At 41.5% G+C, this 21,947-nt stretch overlaps 1 protein-coding gene across 4 annotated transcripts in view; it reads left to right on the top strand.

Moving 5' to 3' along the window:
* The first annotated feature begins 5,557 nt into the window (after positions 1–5,557).
* The window catches only part of LOC120765157 (transducin-like enhancer protein 1), an 80,206-nt gene continuing 63,816 nt past the window's right edge, over positions 5,558–21,947 (top strand). For all 4 annotated transcript variants that reach the window (XM_040089675.1, XM_040089674.1, XM_040089676.1 and 1 more), the window contains exons 1-4: positions 5,558–6,807; positions 7,389–7,489; positions 9,133–9,196; positions 9,291–9,335. In XM_040089675.1, coding sequence (XP_039945609.1) covers positions 6,784–6,807; positions 7,389–7,489; positions 9,133–9,196; positions 9,291–9,335 — 234 coding nt within the window. In that variant the 5' untranslated portion in view covers positions 5,558–6,783. The remainder of the gene's footprint in view (positions 6,808–7,388; positions 7,490–9,132; positions 9,197–9,290; positions 9,336–21,947) is intronic.

Here is a 21,947-nt window from a genome sequence, read left to right as displayed (position 1 = left end):
CCATTTACCTCAATATTATTTCCCCTGTAATTTTAAGTCTAAGGGCCTCTGGTGATCTGTAGACTCTTTCTAATGTTATTGACAGCTTAAGGGGAAAAAACCTTCTATTAATCCTATCAAGAGACTATATATATGGAATCAAAAGAGGATGGAAAAGTTTTAGAATTTTGCCAGGCAAGGAAAAATAGTATAACACAACTAGTCCACTGAAGTGCAGTGATTAACTGTACATTTGTGGCAACCTTCCCTTTTAGATAGCTCCAGAAAAGGAGGATAAAGCTTCTACATTTGCATGAAATCATTAGTAAAAGCACATGTGTTTTGCATATGGATGTCACACACAACCTACTATTCTGTATGCATGGCCCTAATCTGGTGAAGTCTACACAAAGACATCTTTTTTCAAGCAAGTATTGTCATGGACTTCAAAGGGACTGTTTCCAGGAGTAAAACTTTGTCATGTGTGTGATGACAGGATCAGGGAGCTGGTATGATCATGCGCTCTCATTTACTGTACCAAATATACACACATTGCTCCTTTAGTTGTCACCTCCTGCAATGGAGGCCTCATTCTGCTGTGGGCTGAAGTGTGATACACTGGCAAGTGGTCTTTATTAGAAAGGTCATTGACATTGTCAAGCACCCTTTGAAAGGTGACATTGCACCTAGAAGGTTATCAGGCCAGAGCCATGAAGTCTGCAACAATTTCTCTGTCAATATTGTAAACAGGTAATACATCTGACCTCTTTTTGGACTTAACAAAACACAGATGATTAAAGTTCTTCTACTCCTCTTTCACCCTTCTGTCATCCATGTATACACTTTCCCAAGCTTTGTCTTGAAGTACCCTGCAGAAGTAGAGAAGTTGAGAAAGAGCTACTTTAATTATAAGTACCACAGTAATGAATTCAAGTACACTTATTTATTATAAAGGGCTTCCCCATCTGTCTCTAAAGCATGCTCAAAAATGCAGTGTATTTGATAAAACAAATGTTGAGAATTTAACACATTTTAGTTTTAAGCACTCCATTTTGGCTAGCTTTCTGTAAGATTGTACAACTGAATTTTGACTGAGGGAGCAGATTGGGGGTGGAGGGGGGAGTGTGTGTATGTGTGTGTGCGCGTGCGCGTGTACATGAGTGTGTGTGGTCTCTCTCTCTAATTTATTTGCACTTCAACCCACTGGGATCAAGCTGCAATCCCTGTAGGCGAAAGAAGATTAGGGAAAGCAACTGACTGTTTTTTCCCAGACACAGAAGGCAAAGCGACTTCTCAAGTACTGCAAGTTTTTCTGGCCACTGTACAAATTGTTCCTTAGTATGGAGAGTTTCCAAAAGACCTAATTAGCAACTCGCTACAAACATTTCTTTGCATTAGCTAATGATCCGGCTACACTTGTAAGCAAACAGTACCAACATATCTAATCAATGCAGAAAACCAACAGAATGCCTATTAAACATCTGGATGTAATTTTCTAGTTAGAACAAAATGAAAACATATGCAGGTTTCTTTCATCTATGCCTCAACAAAGGAATTGTTGATAAAAAAATATACTGGCCACTCAATGTGTCATTTTCATAAAGCTCGGTCATTTCTTTTCAAATGTTCCCAGTTTAATTTTTTTTTGGTTTCCTGCAATCTCTAATTTTACCATATTGTGTGAAGCCAAAGGGACTCCTTGGATCTGATCCTATTTGAGGTTTTACTGCTGCATGATCTGCTACTGACTTGGTGGGGTTTTTTGTTTTGTTTTGGTTTCGGGTTTTTTGGGTTTTGTTGTTGTCGTTGTTTGGGGTTTTTTTTGTTTCTTTTTTGTTTCTTTTTTTAAATTCAGCTCAGGGATTTTTTAAGGGTGAAGGAATGAGGGAAGTGAAAACACTCATGATGGTAAAATAACCTAGTGCAACTTTCTGAACATCCTTGCCTACAAAGAAAGCTACTAATTAAAAAGAAATCAAATAACTAAGAGGGTATGCAATGGCTATTAGCCAAAAGGCAGCAAATAATTAGAAATGTAATTGCTTTACCCTGCTCCCATCATTTGCACTTCACAAATAAATGAATATATTAGAAGTAATATTGTTTTGCATGCCCTTATAAAAATTATTATTCTTTCAACTGGATAGACAGCCACTACTATACCACATGTACTGTATGAATTCAGTATTATTTTCTATTTCACCTGCACCACACTGGCATTAAAAACAAACAAACCAAACCTTATACAAACAAACCAAATCCCCTATGCCCATTAACACATTCATCTTCTCTTTCAGTTGAAAATCTGGTGATCTGAAACTTTGAAAGCATAAACTCTACTGAATTATAAAAATGCTTCTTCCACTGACTAGCTCTTACTATATAGAGAGTAAAGAGTGCGACAAATCACACTAAATTGTTTACTGCCCACCACCTGCAGCTACCACTTAGTGATTAACATCATCTACATCTTTGTTTTATGTGCCAGTTTGCACAAAGTTAAAAAGCATTGCTCGTAAATAGTACTGTGAATAGTGAAGGGAAAAAAAATAATGAACAGTGCACTAAACAGAACATCATACAATACATAGTTTTGCTAAAGAATGGATTCTACATCTGAAACCCTTTCAGTATATTTAACCTACATTTTGGATCCAAGAGTGGTGTTTTTGTGTTGTTTTGTTTTGTTCATTGTTGTTGTTTTGTTTTGGTTTGTGTTTTTTAATTTTTTTTTTTTTTTTTCACTCAAAGCTCCAACTACTTCCAGTATGAATTTTCAGTACATAGCCAGTTTAGAATTAGGCCCTTGGCTTTATGAGGTAGGAAGACAACAGTAAAGTTTTTACAGTAAAAAACAACTGATTTCAAATAACAGAGTAATACAGTTGACTGGCAGAACAGTTGGGGGGGGTTAATACTGAAGGAAATATATTTACTTTTGAAACATGAGACAGACATTTAAAAACAAGTATTTTCAATCCAGTTGGAGAATTGTTTAGAATATATACAGCATGGTGGCAGAGTGATCTGGAACAAAATGCTACCTACTAGAATGCAACATGCTTAGCCATATTTTCCTGCCTTTCTGTGGTGTAAATAGTGAATATTGCCATGGAATGAGAATGTTCAGTTTCCTGGAATAAATCCAGATCTATACCAATCCAAGAAAAAGAATATTTTTTAATGCTTTGATGAGCCAATGATGAGCCAATGCATTATAAATTAGTTAAACATCAGATCACGTAATTATTCCTGCTATGTAATGGCAGTAGCTGTCATTTGCAAAAAATCCAGCACATTTGATTCTGTTTCTGCTTGTACAGCTCTTCTATCTCAAATATAATGGATAACATTCAAAATGCCATTAAGTGTCTGATTCCAGAATCAAAGAAGGTTAAAAGCACTTGCTAATAAGAACCAGAAAAACAGAGCTTTTCTCTTTCTGTTAAAACATGCCTTGGATGCTTTAATGTTGACAAATACAGGTAACAAGACATTTCAACTTTCATGTAGGAGAGCAGTTAAGAAAAAAAAAAAAACACAACAACCCTTTTGTTTATGTTCCAAAACACAGTGTTGTTTTAATGTCATATCTATCAATATCTCATTACCAGCTTGTGCCAGCAGGTTAAACAAAGTACAGCGAAAGTTAGGTAAGTGTAACATTATTATAGACTCCATAGATACTAGGTACACACACAAAGTATATAATCGTAATTTTTATGGCACCTTTCATCTGAAGACCCAAATACTTTAATAAGCATAAAGTAATTAAGCTTTCCATTGCCATGAAGAGAGCAGTGAGTTGGCTCATCCAAGACAAGAAGGGAAAAGCTGGGAATAGAATGCAAGATTTTTAGCTTTGCTTGTGCAAGTGGAACACCAGACAAGTTTTCATTCCTGCCTTGGGAACCACAATCTATCAAAGCTCACTATCAAGGGTATTTTGCCTCATCTCTTAAAAACCATTAAAAGCCCCCATATTAATTTAAGCATTCCCCAGGATGTATGATAGGCACCATATACATAAACAGAAACACACATATATATGTACACCTATAGGTACAGACACCATTACATGCAGACATATACATGTACACAGACATGCATGGAACCATAGATCTGTCAGTGCTCACTGACAAAACTCTGCAGCCCTGGAATGAAATCCAAACTTTTCACTACAGAAGACTGAGACATTTTCACTCCCTTTTGTGTTGGATGTTTTTAAGTAAAACTGGGAATACAGAATATTCTGGGAATAATAATGGGAAATTATCACTCTGAAGGAATAAAGCTTTATGTTGATATTGCAAAACACTTAATTTCCTATAAAATTTTAAACATAGACTGATCTTTCTTTAAGATACAAGACGAAGCACAATACAATTCTAAGGGACCAATCTGTATCTAGTAAAGGTTAGTGGGGAATTATAAGAAAATACAGACTGTAACATGACCCACGTTTAAATAATGCAATTCAACATTCTAAGACCTCTTTTTAGGTAGCACACAAGTATATAACACCAGCAAAAGTGTGTCTTAAGGCACTGTTTTAAGTCCAAATGTATTTCACACTTCATTGTGGAATTCTGCTATTCAATAAGGTGCTTTCGAACAGAGAATATGTTTTGAAGTTTATTTGCCACTGCAAGCTATGTCACCATTTGTCATCTCCTCAGCAAGCACACACAGTCTGTGGAATTTGTTTGACCCTCATCTATCTCAAGTGGGCCTATAAACCAAAGTTATTGACAGCTTTCCTCTATCAGACCCCTCTTAAAAAGAAGCCCGTTTCCCCCAAAGGGCAACTTCCGTCTGAGAGAGGGTCACTCCAAGCAGCACAGCAGTTGGCGTGTCCTGAGCCGCGCAAGCAGGCGGGAGGGCTTAGCCTTCCTCTCGGCGTTTTCTGTGTCGCGCTGTCAGCAGGTGCCACGGCCCGGCCGCTGTCGTACGGCGAACGAGGCGGGGCCGTGCGCCCGACACGCCCGCCGTGGTACTAGCACGCATCGCCGTGCGGCGCGGAACGCTGTGCGGGTCAGTGCCGGGGCGCGGAGCGGGCAATGCCGAGACGCGCCGCGGGGCAGTGCCCGTAGGACGCGCCGTGAGGCGCTGCCCGCCCGGGACGCCACCGCCCCGCGCCCGCGGCGGAGCGCGCGCAGGCGCCGCGCGCCCGCTGCCGCAGCCCCGCCCGCCGGCGCAGCAGCCCCACGTTACTTTGATGGACAGCTCGGCCTCCCCGCTCTCCTTCCCGCCGACCTTCCCCGCCCCCCCGCGGCGCCGCGCGCCCCGCGCCCTCCCATTGGCCAGCTCCGAGCGCTCCCGCCGCTCCTCCGCAAAAACGCTTCCCAGCGAAAGCCGAGGGGCGGCGCGACTCCGGCTCTCTCCATTGGCCAGCGAGGCCGGGGCGCGTCACGGGCCCACGTTGGCTGCGGGGCCAGCGATTGGGCGGCCGCCTCCCCCCCCCCCTCGCGCGGCGGCGTGGGCGGGGCCTCGCGGCTGGTTAGCCGGCGGAGTGTGAAACCGCGTGCTAATGTAAGCGGCGCGGGCGAGCTCGGCGAGTCCAGCTCGGCCACGGCCGCGCTCAGGTCCCGCCGAGCGCCGCCCGCCAGGCCGCCGCCTCGGCTTCCCCTGCCCCTTGGCCAGCGCGGAGGGGACGGGGCAAAGGAAGCCGGTGGTGTTCCCGTCCGCTCGGGTTCGGATTTTTCAGCTGGAGAGAACTTTATCCTGGGTCGACGAGCAGCAGCGGGCCACCGCGGAGGAGAGCGAGGATGGGGATGATGCTGCTGCTGATGTCGCCGCCATGTATCGCGCTCGGGGGGCTCTGGTGAGACGCGCAGCTCCCCAGATACGCGCCCGCCTGTGGGAGGCTGTAGTGGTGCCGTTGCACGAAGGAGCTTTCCGTGTGATTTAAACCTCAAACGGACGCTTTCATTTTAATCCTCCTCAACGGGGCTGGTTGTTTGGACGCTAAGGCCAACGAACATATTGAGGGGTGTGCTTTCCTATTGTCCTAGGGACTTCTCTGCAACTAACGGAAGAGTCTGTGCTTTGTGTGTGGTACCCTTTCCTCTGCCCTCCAGCGTTTCGTGCATGTTCTATTGGAGTTGCTCCGATCGGGGACGGCTGTGCAAGAGCCTCCGCCCGCCTCCTCCCTCCTCCTCCTGCCTTCCTCCCTTGTTCATCGCTCTGTGTCTTGCCGGTGGTTTGGCCCCTGCGCCTACGCTTGGGAGCAACGCGTCCCTCCCTGGAGACTTTCTTTCGCCCCCTCGGCTTGCGACGGTCCCGCCGCGGACACTACGACCCGCTCGCTCAGCCTGGATTTTCCCCTTTTGACAACGCGGAGAAGTGGAGAGAGGAGTCACCTCCGCTCGGGGTTTCCGGCCTTACAATCGCATCGACCACTTGCGAGTCCGTGAAGGGGATTATTTGCTCCAACTGAGGGGCGGCTGTTGCCTTCCCCCCTGCGCCCCGTCGGGTCCCGTCCCGCCGCGGCCGGGCGTTGCGGGCGCCGCCCGCCGGTCGAAGCGCCGGCGAAGGACCGCGGAGCGCTGGTAACCGTCCCAAGCTCAGCCCGTCCGCCTTTCCCGGCCACCTTCAGCCCTCCTTGAAACGACAGCAACAAAGGCCGCCGCGGCTGGGGGATGTCCCCGCGGCGGGGGCACTGAGTCGCACTTCGCCCCGCTGCTGCCCGCGGCGGGTGTCGCCGCTCCTGTCCCCTTGCCGCATCGGGTGTGAAGCCGGGGCAGGGCGGGGAGTCTCGTCGCGAGAACCGCGCTGAGAGGGAGACCTGCCGCGGCTGGAGCCATGTTCCCCCAGAGCCGGCACCCGGTAAGTACGGCTTGGGCCCCGGGTTGCGGGGCGAGGGCCGGGCGGGCCGAGGGCCGGGCGGGCCGGAGCGCACCTCCGGCTCCCTTGCTCGGCTGGACCTGGGGGGCGGGAGAGGAAGGCGCCCTTCAGTTCATTCCCTCCGGAGAGGCTCATCCTGCCTGCCGGGGCGGCCTCCTCGACTTTTTCTTGCGTGGGCAACTTACTTGCCTTGGGAAGGGCGGCGGGGGTTCGCCTCCGCTCCAGGCAGCATCCGCCGAACACAGCTCCCGCAATGTGCCAGGCTGTACCACCGCGACGGGGGTCGGCGGGGAGGAGCCGGCACGCCCCGCTTTCGTGTAGATCGGTGGCGGCAGGAGCGGGTGGGTCGGGGCCGGAGCGCGGTTAACCTCGACCCTACCGCAGATGAGGGACGGGAAGGTGGGTAACAAGTGCGCGGCGCCCCGGGGCGGGGGCAGACCGGGCCGGGCGCTCTCTCCATCCCTCCGGCCCGGCCGCGATGGGCAGCGCCGCCTCCTTTTCCCCGCGGGGCGGCCGGGCAGTGTCTGAACGTGCATCTCTCTCCCGTGCCGCCACCGCGCCAGACCCCGCACCAGGCTGCGGGCCAGCCTTTCAAATTCACCATTCCGGAGTCGCTGGACCGCATCAAAGAAGAGTTCCAGTTCCTCCAGGCGCAGTACCACAGGTGAGCGCCGGCGGGCCGCCCCGGGACCAGGGACTACGGCGCGGTCCCCGTCCGGGCGCGGGGGGCTGCACCGAACGGGCGCGTCCAGGCGGTGGCGTGCGGCGTCGCGGCAGAGCCCCGCCGGGGGACCCCGACGCGCCGGTGAGGGGAGCGCGGGCAGCCCCGGCCCGCGCCCGGCGGGGGCTTCCGGGTGGACGGGGCGCGTACAGGGAGACCTGCCCGCCCTGCCCTGCCCCGCCCCGCCCTGCCCTGCGGGGGCCTGTGCTCCCCGGGCAGCTGCGAAAGCTGAACTGTCGAAACTGGAGCGTTCGGCGCCTCTGTGCATTTGAAAAAACACAGTGTGTCTTGGGAGCCCGTATGTGGAGGGGTCATCTCAGTATATCAAGAGAATACTTGTGCCAATTCTGTGGTACAGCGCGTTAAGGAGGCTGCTTCTCATGTTTGCTCGTTTGTGTGTGGTGTTAATGCAAAAGTTAATGAAACTCCAGTGTCCTGTGGTTAAGAGCCAGGGAGGACGGTTAAAATACACAGGTACTTAGAGCAGTAACTCAAAGTTTACCAGAATCCGTGGAAGTTGTGAGATGTGCTCCTCGTTGCTGCTCTGCCCTTCAGAAGTTCTTTGTGAATGTGTGCTTGCTGCTGAGGTCTTTTCAGAAATTTGGGGTACAAGTTCTTTCCGACCCTGGACGCCTGGTGTTAAAGAGCATTAATCTTCCTTAATTTTGTACTTATGTGCCCCTGGAATATTTGGAGAGAAGTAAAAGCTTTACAGGTTTCCCAGTCAGAAATCGTTTGGGTTTAGTTATGCTTCCTCTCCCTTTACCTATGATGCTGTAGTCTTACTAAAAATAATTAACTTGCTTAAGCTATTTATTGGTTAGGAAATGCTATGTGGTTTTGTAGTTCTAAGTGAAAACTACTTCTTGCGCTCTAACTGTTCCGTCGGATGCTCACAAGTATCATTAAAAAAAAGAAAAAATCAGTTTCATACAAAACAAAGGGAACATTGAGGCTCTCAGTGAAAGTAGTCAGAATTATATCACTGTTTGTGATGCAAGTTTGTGCAAGTGTCAAATGCAATTTATTTTTGTTTATGAAAACAAAAATGTAAAAAGCTTACCAGTTAATGATAGTCAAAATTAGCTGTTTTGAAGCACTGGGCAAGGTAACATTTGCTAGAGTGTATTTAAGGTAAGAATTATGCTCAAGTTGTAACTGTAAAAGTGAGTGGTATTACTTGGCAGTCATTTACTAAACCCTGTATAGAAATAAATGCCTCTATTTTATCCTTTTCTTATTCCTGAGAAGTACTTCAGGAAAATTCAGATCTTGTTCTAACTTGTAAGTTGTAGCACTTAATAGCAGCTCTTTGTCAAAGTATGAAGAGTAGATATGTTTAGGTTCTGTAGACAGTTCAGGCCTCATACAGCACCCATGAAATGTTCTGTAAATTTCTTCTTTGGCTGTTTTATTTCAAGTATGAATTAAGTCTTTCTATATTGCAAGTTAGTTTATGAGGTGGTGGTTTGTGGGTTTTTTTTGTTTGTTTGTTTGTTTGTTTTTTTTTCTAATTAGCAGCTTCTGTCAAAAAAAAAAAAAAAAAAAGAGAGACATGTTACATTAAAGCATAATCTATTTTGTAGCCTTAAATTGGAATGTGAGAAACTGGCAAGCGAAAAGACAGAAATGCAGAGACATTATGTGATGGTAAGTATATTTGTTTTTGTCTTTATTTCAGTAAATATCTCCTAGTAAAGTGTAAGTCAGCATAAGAAAATAATGTATGTTCATTTATTTGCAGTACTATGAAATGTCATATGGATTAAACATTGAAATGCACAAACAGGTAAGACATTTTGTTTTCTAAGCCACAAAATCTGCAGTCTGTCTGCTACATTTAAATGTAGCTGTGCTGTTTATGCTCGGATAACTGTATCATGTCTGAATCAATAGCCTGATTTGTAGCCTGATTAGCAGACCTTTGCCTACCTCGTGTCAGATGAGGCGTAGATTAGGTTAAGCAGCAATGCCTTTTTTGGTATTGGTCCTGAAAGACTGTGGCATAAAAAAGAAAGATCTTGTTATCTGTGGTTTTGAAAATGCAGTTCAGTACTTTACAAGTTTGGGGATTTTTTTGCATTGTTTTTTTGAGGTTTGTTTTGTTACTGGTAGGGGCTCTGACGTGTAGAACTGATCCTATGTCTGTGTAGCATATGTAGTCATAGTTACTCAAATCCCTGCCTTATAAAGGTATGAAGAGATTAGTGACTTGGAAAGCTCTAGTTATGACTATGAGTTTGCAAGTTCCCATAAAATTCACACTTATGGCCACTATAATGGTGAATAAAAAGAGTATTGAACTGGAACAAGACACTAAGGACCTCATGAGAGAAGAAAAGCTAAATGATTGCACAGCCCAGAGGACCCTCAATTGAGTAGTCATTGTCTGCCAAATAAAGCATTAATGGCAGGGTGTAAGTATTCTCTAGATATGCTGACATTCACTTTTTCATCAAGATGCTAGTACAATAAGTCTTTCAGAAATCGATGGCCTCTTAAAAAAATTATCATTAGATGAAGTTGCACAGTTGGACACATTTCAAAGTGCAACAATACAATTCTTTCTTGATGTGTATGTGCTATTTCATCTAAAACTCTTGTTTCATTAAATTAAAGAGCATGGCTGACCGGCTAGGGCACAGTGAAGAAATTGATTAGTTCAGGCTTTAGATCTTCAGTATATTCAAAGACATTCATTAAGCAAGTGAATTACAGAGTTGAATTTTGCTTTTGTAATGCTGAATCATTTGAAATTTTTTTGTTTGTTTTGTTTTCCCCTAAAAATATCATACTTGGTAAGGTGGCATTGTAGCTCTGTGATAGCTTTCTATCTGCAAATCTGGATAGGTATTCTTTAGGGCTCTGGAGGTATGATTGTTTCAATTCAAAATGCCATTAAAAGGAGCCATGACAACATTTTTTAATTTTTTTTTTTTTTAAATAATGCACCAAATAGCCAGATAGAACAGCAAGCTTAGTGTTTGTCTTGGTTCTGTACTGTAGCTTAATTAATTTTCTTGTGGCTTGTGTTTTAGAAGTTTTTCTGTGAGGTGATTTTTCATAGCTTTATGATTTTGAGATTTTTTTTCTTGCATTTTTTCTCTTCAACAACTTCTTGGCATACTGTAACCTGTGATGAAGCCAGTATCTGTATAGGAAGCTCATCTACTGCAAAATAGATGTTATTTTCAGGAGGTCTTTGAAGAGCATGTGTGATTTCAGTTAATATACTAGGAATTGTCTTTAGGTAAAATCAATTAAACCCACAGGATTAAAGTCGTTGAGAACTAAGGTTTCCACTTTGACCTTAACATATGTATATATAAAGGTTTAGTGTTCTGTATGTATGGCAATTAGAATTATGTACCCAGTAGGCAGTGATACTTAGGAAGCTTTTAAGATTTATGACAGAGCATTATATCTATGTTGGTTGTAGTTGGGGAGAGTAGTGCACACTTGATCTGTGCATGCTGTTAAGAAAAAAATAGGCTTTTGAAGATATAAATACATTTCTCTGGATGTGAGTCTCGATACTATGCTTTTACATATTAAGGAATTCTAATTTCTGGTAAAAGTAGCACCTTCATGTTCAAGGCTATTGATTCAGATGCCTGCAGTGAGGATGCCAAATGGTGTTGCAGTTCAGTATGTAGGTGGCCTTAGATGACAGGAAGAAAAAAGAAAACAAACAAACAAAAAAACCCCAAACAAACAAACAAAAAAACCCCCAAAAAACAACAACAACAAAACGGAAAAAAAAAAGCCTAACAATTACATTCTTCTGAATTTCTGCTGCAAACGATAAGTTCTGAGGAGGCTTTTGACAGATAGTAATCATAATTCTTACTAACTGGTGACGTCTACCCCCAAGGGTGTAGCCAGGCTCAAATTGATGCTTTTTGCTGGCTGATCACCAGCATGGCCTAAGTGCTCATTATGTTGTAGAAAGGGCCTTTGGAGCTCTCATTACATTTGACAGGAATTCTCTCTAGGGGGAAACTGGGCATTAGCTAGACTCCTGACAGGCTGAAATTATTCCTGCTTTATGGCTTATAACCAAATGCTAGCAAGGCATCATCAGGGGACACAAAAAATTGTCATTTCTGAAAACATCTTTGTTACTGGAAAATGCAGTGATGGGAAAACTTTCCAGTGAACAAGCTTTAACATTTTTAAGGTCTTCCTCCTGTTTGGATGCTGTACTTGTTCTGTGTGAAACTCTTCAGATTGCTTGGGCTGCTCTTAGAAAAACAAAATTACACTGTGGCCGAGCTTATTTATGGAGTGTGGTGTGTACATCACTGTTAAGGTACAGTCACTTAGATAAAATGAAGTACTTGCAGTTAGCCTGCATGTAAATGAGTTTGAGTTCTTGTACTGATGGATTTGTGTCAGCAGTTCTGTCTTCATTTAATTTAGTAATCTGTTATAATTTAACTAAAATAAAGTTAGTCAAGACTTGAATGTTATTGTAAACGGTTTTAACTGAAGTGAACTTTGCATACACAAACAGCTATACTGGCAGAGCTTTTCATATGAATAGTTGCATTTAAGTCCAGAAATGGCCATGGTAAGACTTCCTTCACAAATTTATCTTTGTCTCTTTGCAGTGTTTAACTGCATGATGTGTGCTTAAATCAAGGTGCTGCTGCATTTCAACCTGGGGCTGTATAGTGGTCAGGAAATAATCTTTTTGACACATTTGTGTCTGGTTTGGATTTGATTTTGTTTCCTTCTTTTTTTTGTGCAGGTTTTTAAACTTTTTAAAGTTAAGAATTCCAAATATTGTTTTCTTAAGAGCATGTTTCATGTAAGCACTCTATGCCATATTCTTAGAAGCTATTTTAAGGTGAATAGTTACTGAACAAGTTTTGCATTCCTGAAACAGAAACAACCACCTGAGGGTTTGTTTAGGTAGATGTAGGTTGATTTAGATGTTGTTTTCATATGTGACAAAACAGAATGAATAAGAACATTGTGTGGTCTTCAGTTTCTTTTCTGTTAGTCTGTCCAAGTGAGATTTTCCCCAGTGTGACATGTGTGGCTGGCAAGGCAGATGAATCAACTGTTAGTGCCAAGATGAAGAGTTGGTTGGGTGTTAAAAATCCTGCTGTACTTAGAGTTGCTGCCTTTGGCTCCTAGGGCACTGCATCTTTATTTTTGCCAGCTCTGCTTGTCATCTTCTGTCGTAAGTCAGAAAATAAGATTTCCTGTGCATTTAATGTCTAGAGTGGTTAGGTGCAAGATTATTTTTTATTCACTGGCAGGCAGCCACAGGAAAAAAAAATCTATCAGTGCTGAACCAAGTGCTAGACTCATAAACTACTACAATGTCTGGATTTCTGCTATCCCAGCAGTTATGGCAAGGTTTCCTTCTCTTTGGGTGTGTCTTTTTCATCTCTGTGACCTGCCTGGAGGCAGACTTGTCATTCAGTGTCCTGCCTGTTGTAGAAAGGTATACAAACTCCAAAGCTGCATTGTGTTAACCAGTTGCGCAGGAGTTACAAGTCCGTTTTATCCTGGACTGGTCTGTGGAATCATTTCTAATGCTTCATGGCAAAAGACAAAGTCTTCTAATGATATCTCATTAGAACATCAGTCTTCAAGAGAGGGTTAAACAGGAGGGAATTAAGGAGCTTAGTTAGCTCTCTGCAGCTCTTGAGTAGGATGGCTTTGCTGTTGAAAGGGATTTAAAGATAAATTAATTTTCTTCTTTTTTCCTACATTTTAATTATTGGAATGAAAAACTCCTTAAGGTTTTGGTGGTGTGCAGTGAATATTTCAAGAGCCTTTCACAGTTGGCACAGCCACAAAAGATGCAAAAATATTTTTTCTTTAAAAGAGAAAGTGGTAGGATTGATTGTCACAGTATTTTTCCCTGAAAAAAATGTACTTATACAAGTATTTGGTTTCTAAATGAGTACAATTGTGTCAGCAGCCTAGCCATTTCAACCACAAAGAGACTTGCCAGTTTGAAAGAGGGGAAAAGACTAAAGTAATTACCTCAGCTTTTGTGACTTTTGAACCATGTTTCAAGCTCAAGGCCAGCATTATTGTGAAGGTGTTATCTGACAGATTCAGGGCACTGTGAGGTACATCTCCATATGGCTTTCACATAACCATGTTGTCAGATACTGTCTATTATGTCAGCTCCATATAGAACTTAATTCAAAATTGTGTCACAGTGTAAACACTGTACATACGTTAAATCATCTCTCATTTTAGACTTAAGTCTATCAGATTTCAGGTTTCTCACAGAGCCAGACTGGGGAACACTATTCCTACCAGCTACATTGTTAAACTTCCCTTTCATTGCTGGAGCTTGCATTGCCACATCTGTTGATGTGCTCTGTGTATGTGTTCAGTTGGAGGGAAAAAAAAAAAAAGTCCTGGTACCTTTTGGGATAGGGGGGAATAGTAAGAGGGGGAGATGGTTTGTGAATGTGCAATATCCTTTTGTCACAACAGATTCCATGGGGAAAGCTTAATGGTTTTCCTCCTTCTGCTGGTTGTTATACCAAATCAAGCTGAGCATTTGAATTGCTTTTCGTCCCTCTCAGCTTAAGTGTTTGCAGCAAAGAGCTAAAATGGCAGTGTCTCCCGTGTAAAATGGAAAATTCGTATGCTTTAGGCTTAATAGATCACCACTGGCATAAAGTAAAGGCCTTTAAAACCAATTTTGGGTCAACTGGCACTTATCAGAAGACTGCACAGTACCTCCTTTAAAAATGATAACAGCTTGGAATGAAACTAATGAAATTACTTTTCTACTTGGAGTAAGATGTAGGAATATCTAATGCAATTATGTCGAACACTACTGTTGTCACTTTACTGCGTCATGCTTCTTAGTTGGTTTATTAAGTCTAGGTATTTGAACAATGGTTGATACATAGTTCCTCTCAGAATGGATAAAAACAAAGGCGGGGAGAATACATAATTTTATCAGCATTTAATTGTCAAAACAGCTAATTTAATAGATTACTTGGAGGCTATGGCTTTTAAAGTTTTTGCAAGTTGGTCCCATAATCAAGCTTAATTTACAACCTGTGTTCTGTAAATATCAAGTTTCTACTTAAAACAGTTTTCTGGAGGTAATATTTCATGACATGTCGGGGCAACACTTTCTAGTGTTTGACCTGCCCTTATTGTGAAGAATTTTATCCTTCACCAACTGGGATTTGCCTTTCCGCACTGGTAACCATTATGTGCCTTTTGTTCTTCTGTTATGCACCTCTGAGAAGGAGCTGACATAGTCCTCCCTGTATTCACTTCTTTGTCAGCAATGAGGTCTTGTCTCCCATTAATCCCCTTCTTCTTGAAGCTGATCAAGCTATTTTCTTCCTGGTATGATGCCTGATCATCTTACTGGTGGCACTTAGAAACTTGCTCTGGTTTAGCAAGATCTTCCTTCTTGCCAAACAAGGGGAACAGAAAGGGGAGTAATTTCAAACAGCCAGTTGGTTACAGTCATTCTCCTGTGTCCTCACATGAGGTGTAGCCTTCATCAGCACATGAGTGTGGGGCTGATGCATATTCAACTTGCTCTCCAGAGCCCTCCTCTGCAAAACTGCTTTCTAGTGTGTTTCCACCATTGCTGTGCTGTTACAGGGAGAAAGTTAATTCTGATTTAGGACAACCTCTCACCTTTGTTTGCTTTGAACCTGGTTTCCACTGTCTTTATTTGATGGCCACTGCTTCTCAGAACAGAAGCTGTTGATACCTAGCTGTGTTTTCATTGGAGTCAAAATGTTATACCTCTTGCAGCCCATTTGTGTTGACTCATTTCCAGGTTGGGCAGTCCCAGCTTAAACAGCTGTGTAGCTTTCTTTGATCACTTTCCTTGCTTTTCATTCAACCTTTTTTTATTTTTTAACTTAGACTTTTGAAATAAGGAAACTAGAACTATATGCAGTTCTCAGGATGCTGGTGAACCAGAGATTTGTGTTGCCACCTTTTTCTGTTTTCTGGATGTTTTTTGTTTATTTTCTTAATTTTTATTTCTTCTTCAGTAAAATTTCCAAGTTTTGTCTTTTGACTGCCATGAAATGCTGAAGTGCTGGAGACACCTTTCACATTTGAGTTCTTGCTCATGAATGATAATTGTAAGTTCAGGAACCATCATTTTACATGGCTAGGGATGTCTACTCCTAGTGTGTGTAAATTTTGTTCATGTACAATTGTTTCATTGCCCATTTACTTCTGTAAGGTCTCTTTGCAATTCTTTAGCTGTTGATTTTACTTTCTTATGGATAAAATATATTTCTATTTCCTTGTAGCCTTTGTATATGCTTTCTTTCTAATTCTTTTATGGAGTAAGTTTTCTTACGTGCTGCTTGCTGCTTTTTCTAGGCTGTGCTGCTGATCATATTAGTAAAACAGATTGCAGCCAAGGCCCCTGTGAAACTCCACCAGTGAACTGTTTGTGGCATAGAGCTGGAGGTGACTGAAAAGTGGATTACAGCTTGCTGAAATTGAGTTTAATCTTAACTGAACTCTAGTTAAATCAGGTTAGACTTAAAATCAGTTATTTCCTGAGGCTGTCTCAGCCCTAGTGCTACACAAACAAACAAAAACCTCCAACAAAACAAAAATTTAAAATAGTACAACCCTGTGAAATAATGTTATAAGCTTGCTTTTTTTTTTTTTAATTCCAATTTCACTTGAAAGTATTGTGATTATATTTTCAAGTTAGAGATTTTAATATTGTTTCCATAGGTTTGTATGAATCTTGACATCATCAAGGTGGGCTGTTCAGGTTTCTTTTGTTTTGAGTGTTGAGTATTATTTCAGATGTTAGCAAGCCTACTTACAAAGTACACTTTCTAGTTTGGTGAAATCAGTTCAGGAAATTAATACGTTTGGTGAGTGTCCCTGAACTTTTTTATAATGATAATATTCTGTGTCTAATGAGAAATTGCAGAGTGTGTTAGAAGAGTGTAGTCACTAATTGGTGATTGGCTAAGTCACTTCCACCTTTTCTTTATATTCTTCAGAACATTTGCTCTTTGTGAACAAATTAGCACTGATGATTAAATTACAGATTAAAGTTCTTTGAGGGTTGTTAGATAAGCTTATGTCAGGGCTGTTTGTCTGAATGTATTTTATACTTACATGGTCTGAAGAGCTAACTAGCCTTTTTGGTTATGTGATAATGAAACAGAAAACTTGGGCTAATTTGTGTTTTGGTTTAATACTTCCTAGTTTGTTTGGGGTTTTGGATTTTTTTTTTTTTTTTTGTCCCCCTCCCTCAGCAACATGTATGTTCTCTTTTTTTCTGTTTGGTCTTTATTTCTTTGTCTTGAAGCTTTTTGATGTTTGTGTAAACAGTTGATCAAAGCAACTTACTTGTAAGGTGACCAGTCACTGTATTGACAAGAACAGACACAATAGAAAACTGCATTAGGAGGCAAGCCGTTGGGATTTGCAGTAAATATATTGCAGAACACAAGTGCATTGCCGATACTGCTTGTTTAGCAGTTTGCAAGGGCAATGGTAGTATGGATTTTTGAATTAGAAGGGAAGGACTGGTCTTTCTGTGTGCTGGAACATCTAGTTGATGTCTGAGGATAACATTGATTTAGAGAACAAAATGCTGCCTTCTCTATTTGTGCCATTTTAAAGGTTTCTATGGATTAGCATGAAAAAACAAAAGATAGCTTTCATTTTGGAGAATGGGGACAAGAATGGGTATGCTTGCTGAGCTGCATCTTGGTAAGATATTAAGTCTATGAGAACATGCTTCTGTTAGCTCAGGAAAAAGAAAGGACATCTCAAAATAGATGGGGTTTATGATCTGTGAAAATTTGCCTATTTATGGATTGGTTTCTCAAGTGTTCTAAAAGCCTTGAAATACCATGTTCTCTGCTTTAAGACATAATCTCAACTTTAAGTATAGAAATTTGAATTAAGCTGGGGAGAAGGGATGAAAATCCTACACTTTCTTGGGAAACATGACTTCAGAAAGATCATTCTATTGTATTTTTTCTCCAACAGTTTGTATTTACAACAAAGCTTTTTGTTTTGTTAAAAAAAGCTAAAACGTTCATCTTTCTTTAAGGTGTAAGGGTATGAGGTCATTCTGAATTTCTATTGTTGTAACTGGTTATAAGATTTCCAGCCATTACTTTTCAGATAGTAAACTAGGCTAGCTGTCTGTGGCCTCAAATGGTGATTATAAATAGTCAGTTAAACAAATGCAAATTTTTCAACAAGACTTTTAGGATGCTTTTGGTTATTTCTTCAAACTGTAATATGAGCTCTAGTATCATGTCACTAGCAGGGACCTAGTGCCTCCTTGTGTCCTTCTAGCAGGATCAGCTTATATCAGTGTCATTGCTGATAGGTTGCTTGTTCTATCTGATAGTAAAGACTTCAAAAGTAGTGGCAACCCTCAAGCTCTTCAGGTAGCAGATTGCTTTTATGTCCTTGCTGTTGAAGTGCTTCTTCAGTTACAATTTCAGTTTTTTCTGCTGTATCTTCAGCTCTTTACTATGCATTTTCTTCACCCTGAATGAGGAGAGCAAAATTCCCCTGCCTTCCAGAATCATGCTGCATACCTCTAAAGCTGAGTGCTCATTCTCTGAATGGTGTTGCCCAGCTGAAGTACAGTACTCCAGGGGAGGAAATGCCACGCTGAGTAGCATAAAGGTTCACTTAGAATACGGCTTACTGTGGTAGCAGCCTTTTCTGCAAGAGCCTGCTATTGACTTATGTTCAACTTCTGATCCTCTGTGACCAAGAGATTCATTCCTAAGGCCCATTATTTCCTTTTCTTTTATGTTCCTGTCTAGGAATGCTATGGGCTTTTATCCCTGTCCTTTTTACTTTTCAGTCCATTTTTCCATTCACTGTAAAGTGAGTTCTGAAGCTATTCTCCAGCATATACTCTCTTTCTCAGCTTGAAACTCTTTGCAAATTGAGGATTAGGGTAAATGAAGAGATCTTTATGCTCATTAGTGGGAAATACTAAAAAATACTGGACCTATCATGAATGCTAAACTTCTTCGTTTCAAAAAAAACCCCCCAAACCTGATTTTATCCATACATGGTTTAATAATAAAGCACTTCTGTCCTTGTTCCCATGAAGTTTTTGCTAGTGTTGTTCCTAATAATGCTATGACTGTCAGATTAAAAGATTATTCAAAGATGTTAACATCATCTGCCTCTCTTATCTGTAATTACTTTAACTTTTTCGACTTTGCATAATTCTTATGCTTTCTACTGAAAAATATTTCTGAGCTGTGTTCTTTTAATCTGTTTCACTTCAATTTTTGTGGGTAAGAGGCTTTTTAATGCCTGAAGTTGTGTAATTAAGCTGAGTTCTTTGCTCTTTCATTTTTTGTTAGGCACTGTCCTCTCACAGTTTCCTGTCCATCTGACTCTTGAGGTTCTGCAAGGTGTCCATTAGCTGCTCACTCTTCGCTAATGTGCTTTTTGTATTTCATCAGATCTAGTCAATATGAAGATATTTTACTTGGAACTCTCCCTCACATTTCTTTGCTGTTTTGATGCCTTGGAGTGGCTACTTAGAATAGAGGCTAGACAAGATTAAGAGAATAAATGTGGATATTATTAAAGGCCTTCAGTAGACACACCTTGGGCAGTCAGAAGCCTCCAAGAGGAGCTGCACCCAAGATGGGTGATGGGCAGGAGTTTTTCAGAGAGATTTAAATTTGGTCCATTTACATATCAGGGGTTAATTGTCCAATTACAACTTCAGGTAGTGGAGTCATATACCCCCAGTTTGCTCCTCCCAGCTCACTTTTGTTTATACTTTTCAGGGCCTAAGGCAGTAGGGTGTCCTTGAGTTTCAGGCCTAGAGGAATTGTTTGACCAAAATGTGAAGACAGTAGCTAATACTCCGTATGGATTTTAGAATGTTTACACTGCCTCACTGGATTTAGCTTCCACTTAATGTATGCTTTCCTGTTTGTTTGAAGTCAGGGAAGACTCTGGGATTTCGTCTCTTGGCACAGTTCCATCCTTCCTGTTTTTCCTCTGTCCCTTCCACCTCCATGTGTAAATCTATTAGCTGTCATCCATGTCCTTAATATTGTTTCAAAAAAAAAATGTTGCCTCTCCATAATGCCATTTGATTTCCCTTATCAGTAGGAGGTCCTACGAAGCTGACCTTACCATTTGGGATGTGCTTTTCTGAAGTTTTTCTTGGTTTTCATTTCCTTCCTTTCCCAGTCATAATAGATTGCACTGTTTTCAATCTTAATCAAATTTGTTTCTATTCGGACTGTTTCAGTGCACTCTTGTCTATTAGAATGCAGTTTAGATGGTCTTTTTTACTATTGTTTCTATTCTGTAAGCAACAGAATATATTTTAAAAATAATAAAATGGTAAGGAATTTACTGTCATGCTCCCAGAGTTTTGCTGAAAGATTTGCAAACCTTTTTCTCCACACAGTGAAAATATCCATTACGTTCCCCTTCTTTGCAAATCGTGTGTGGTGGGTAATTCAGCTGGTTACTATCAAAGGAGTTGTCAGTCCTTTTTATCCTGTTATTCATTAGTGAGTCATCTGATGGCACCTGAAGCATTGATATGAATGAGTGTTTAAATTGTTTTTCTGACTTGATAGATTTTTGAAACTGAGCAGTGAATATACTAAGTACCGTTTTAAAATGGTGAAACTACATTTAAAGTAGAGTAGTATATGTGACTTAGTTGATATGCTTAATTTGGTAGTTATTTCTAAAGTCTGATTGTAGCATACTGATTATTTTTTCCCTTTCCATGATTTAGACCCTTATCTTAATATTTCTCTTTTGTTGGATGGCATGCTTATTGTTCTTGTAAATAAATTCTAGTCCTACTGCTGTAACAGTCTTACTTGAATGTTGATAAGGACAGAACCCTGACTAGGAGCTTTGTTATTGACTTGCGTACTGTAAATGTATGTGCTTGGTTTGAGGAACTTTATGCTCTGATTTTTTAGAAACCATTATTCCAGATATTTCTCTAGCTGTGTAAGAACTTTGACTTTCTACTGCCATCTCAGTCAAGTGGTTCAGTGTGACAAATACCAAAAAGATATTTGCAGAAATTCCAGTGTGGCTTATGGGAGTGAGAGCAAAATAGGAAGTAGTTTTAAAATAACATCCTAAACTAAATGAAGAGCCATTGTTGCTCTTAACTGGTAGGAGTGTAGCAGTTACAGATATACTTTTTATGATCTTCTATCTTTCTCGTCTCTTTGTCTCCTCCTTGTTACCATGTAGTGTAGTGTCGCTCAGTTGTCCAGAGTAAATCAAGGTCTTAGTGACCTTAAAGATAATACTGCACAGGATTCTGGATAATTCTGGAGACCATGCTGCTTATAGAGCACCATAACAACTTGTTAGAGTGTAGTCAGATGAGAAGTGGGGAACCCATTGATAGCTTATGTTTCACCCAAAAACCTCTGCTCGCATCTTGGTTCTCCTGATGCTTTGGGCTGTTCTCCTACTGGATGGATGCCTCCTGTGAGTTTATGTAGCTCCCTGATGTAGTGGTCTACTAAGCTGGTCCTTTCCCATTTTGTATTATAGTAATGTTTTCTGCCTGACTAGTTGTTGAGGTGTTTGGCAGGTCTGTAGATGTCTGCAGTATGGTTCAAAGAAATTGTGTCCCGGGAGGCAAAGGTGGCAAAGACCTCTTCTGGATTGGAGTCAGCCTTTGATTCGCTTAGCATCTCTTGGAATCTAAATAAAAGTGGGAACTCTGTGTCCTGGAGAACAGCTTGAAAGTAGAACAAAGCTGTGTGCTCACTTAAGAGATTTAAATACTTCTGTGTGTATTTAAGGTTAGCTTAGGCTTGGAAACTAAACAATGAAACTAAAATTTAGATAAACACACCTTTTGTAGTTCTGAGTACTTAAGCAAGATGGGCTGAAGTTAGATTAAAGGAGAAATGTGGTAACTGCTCTCTTTAGCTATGTTTTAGAAGAGTCTTGACATAGTGAAGATATGCAAAAGGAACGCTTTGACATCCTGACAACAGATTCTTTGTTGCCAGTTGGCTTTGTTTCAACAGGATTTACAGCTGTAAATGGGACGGGCAGTTGTGTACTGTGGTTCATTGAGAGTTACACAGAGCCTCTCTCTGTTATTATAAAGCATTGAAATTACACGTCTGAAATATATCCAGTCACTTTACAACTGAATGGGATCCAGATCTGTAGTAGATATTTGGCAAGTGTAGCTGTTGTCTTGTGCATCATGTGTAGCTTATGTTTAAATTAATGTGACCTTTCTGTAATTTAAACAAACATCTAAGAGGATTCAGATAAAAGTAGTTTAGGTACTGAATTAAAGCCCTTTAATTTCATTTTGGAAACTATGTAGCATTCTGTGGCTTTATAATTTTAAATTATTATTCTGTTAATATTTCTGCTAGTTCTTCCTTTC

The sequence above is a fragment of the Hirundo rustica genome, chromosome Z, assembly GCF_015227805.2.
Source record: "Hirundo rustica isolate bHirRus1 chromosome Z, bHirRus1.pri.v3, whole genome shotgun sequence".
Lineage (NCBI taxonomy): Eukaryota > Metazoa > Chordata > Aves > Passeriformes > Hirundinidae > Hirundo > Hirundo rustica.
The sequence above is the reverse complement of the archived record's forward strand: the minus strand, read 5'-3'. Positions and strand labels throughout refer to the sequence as shown.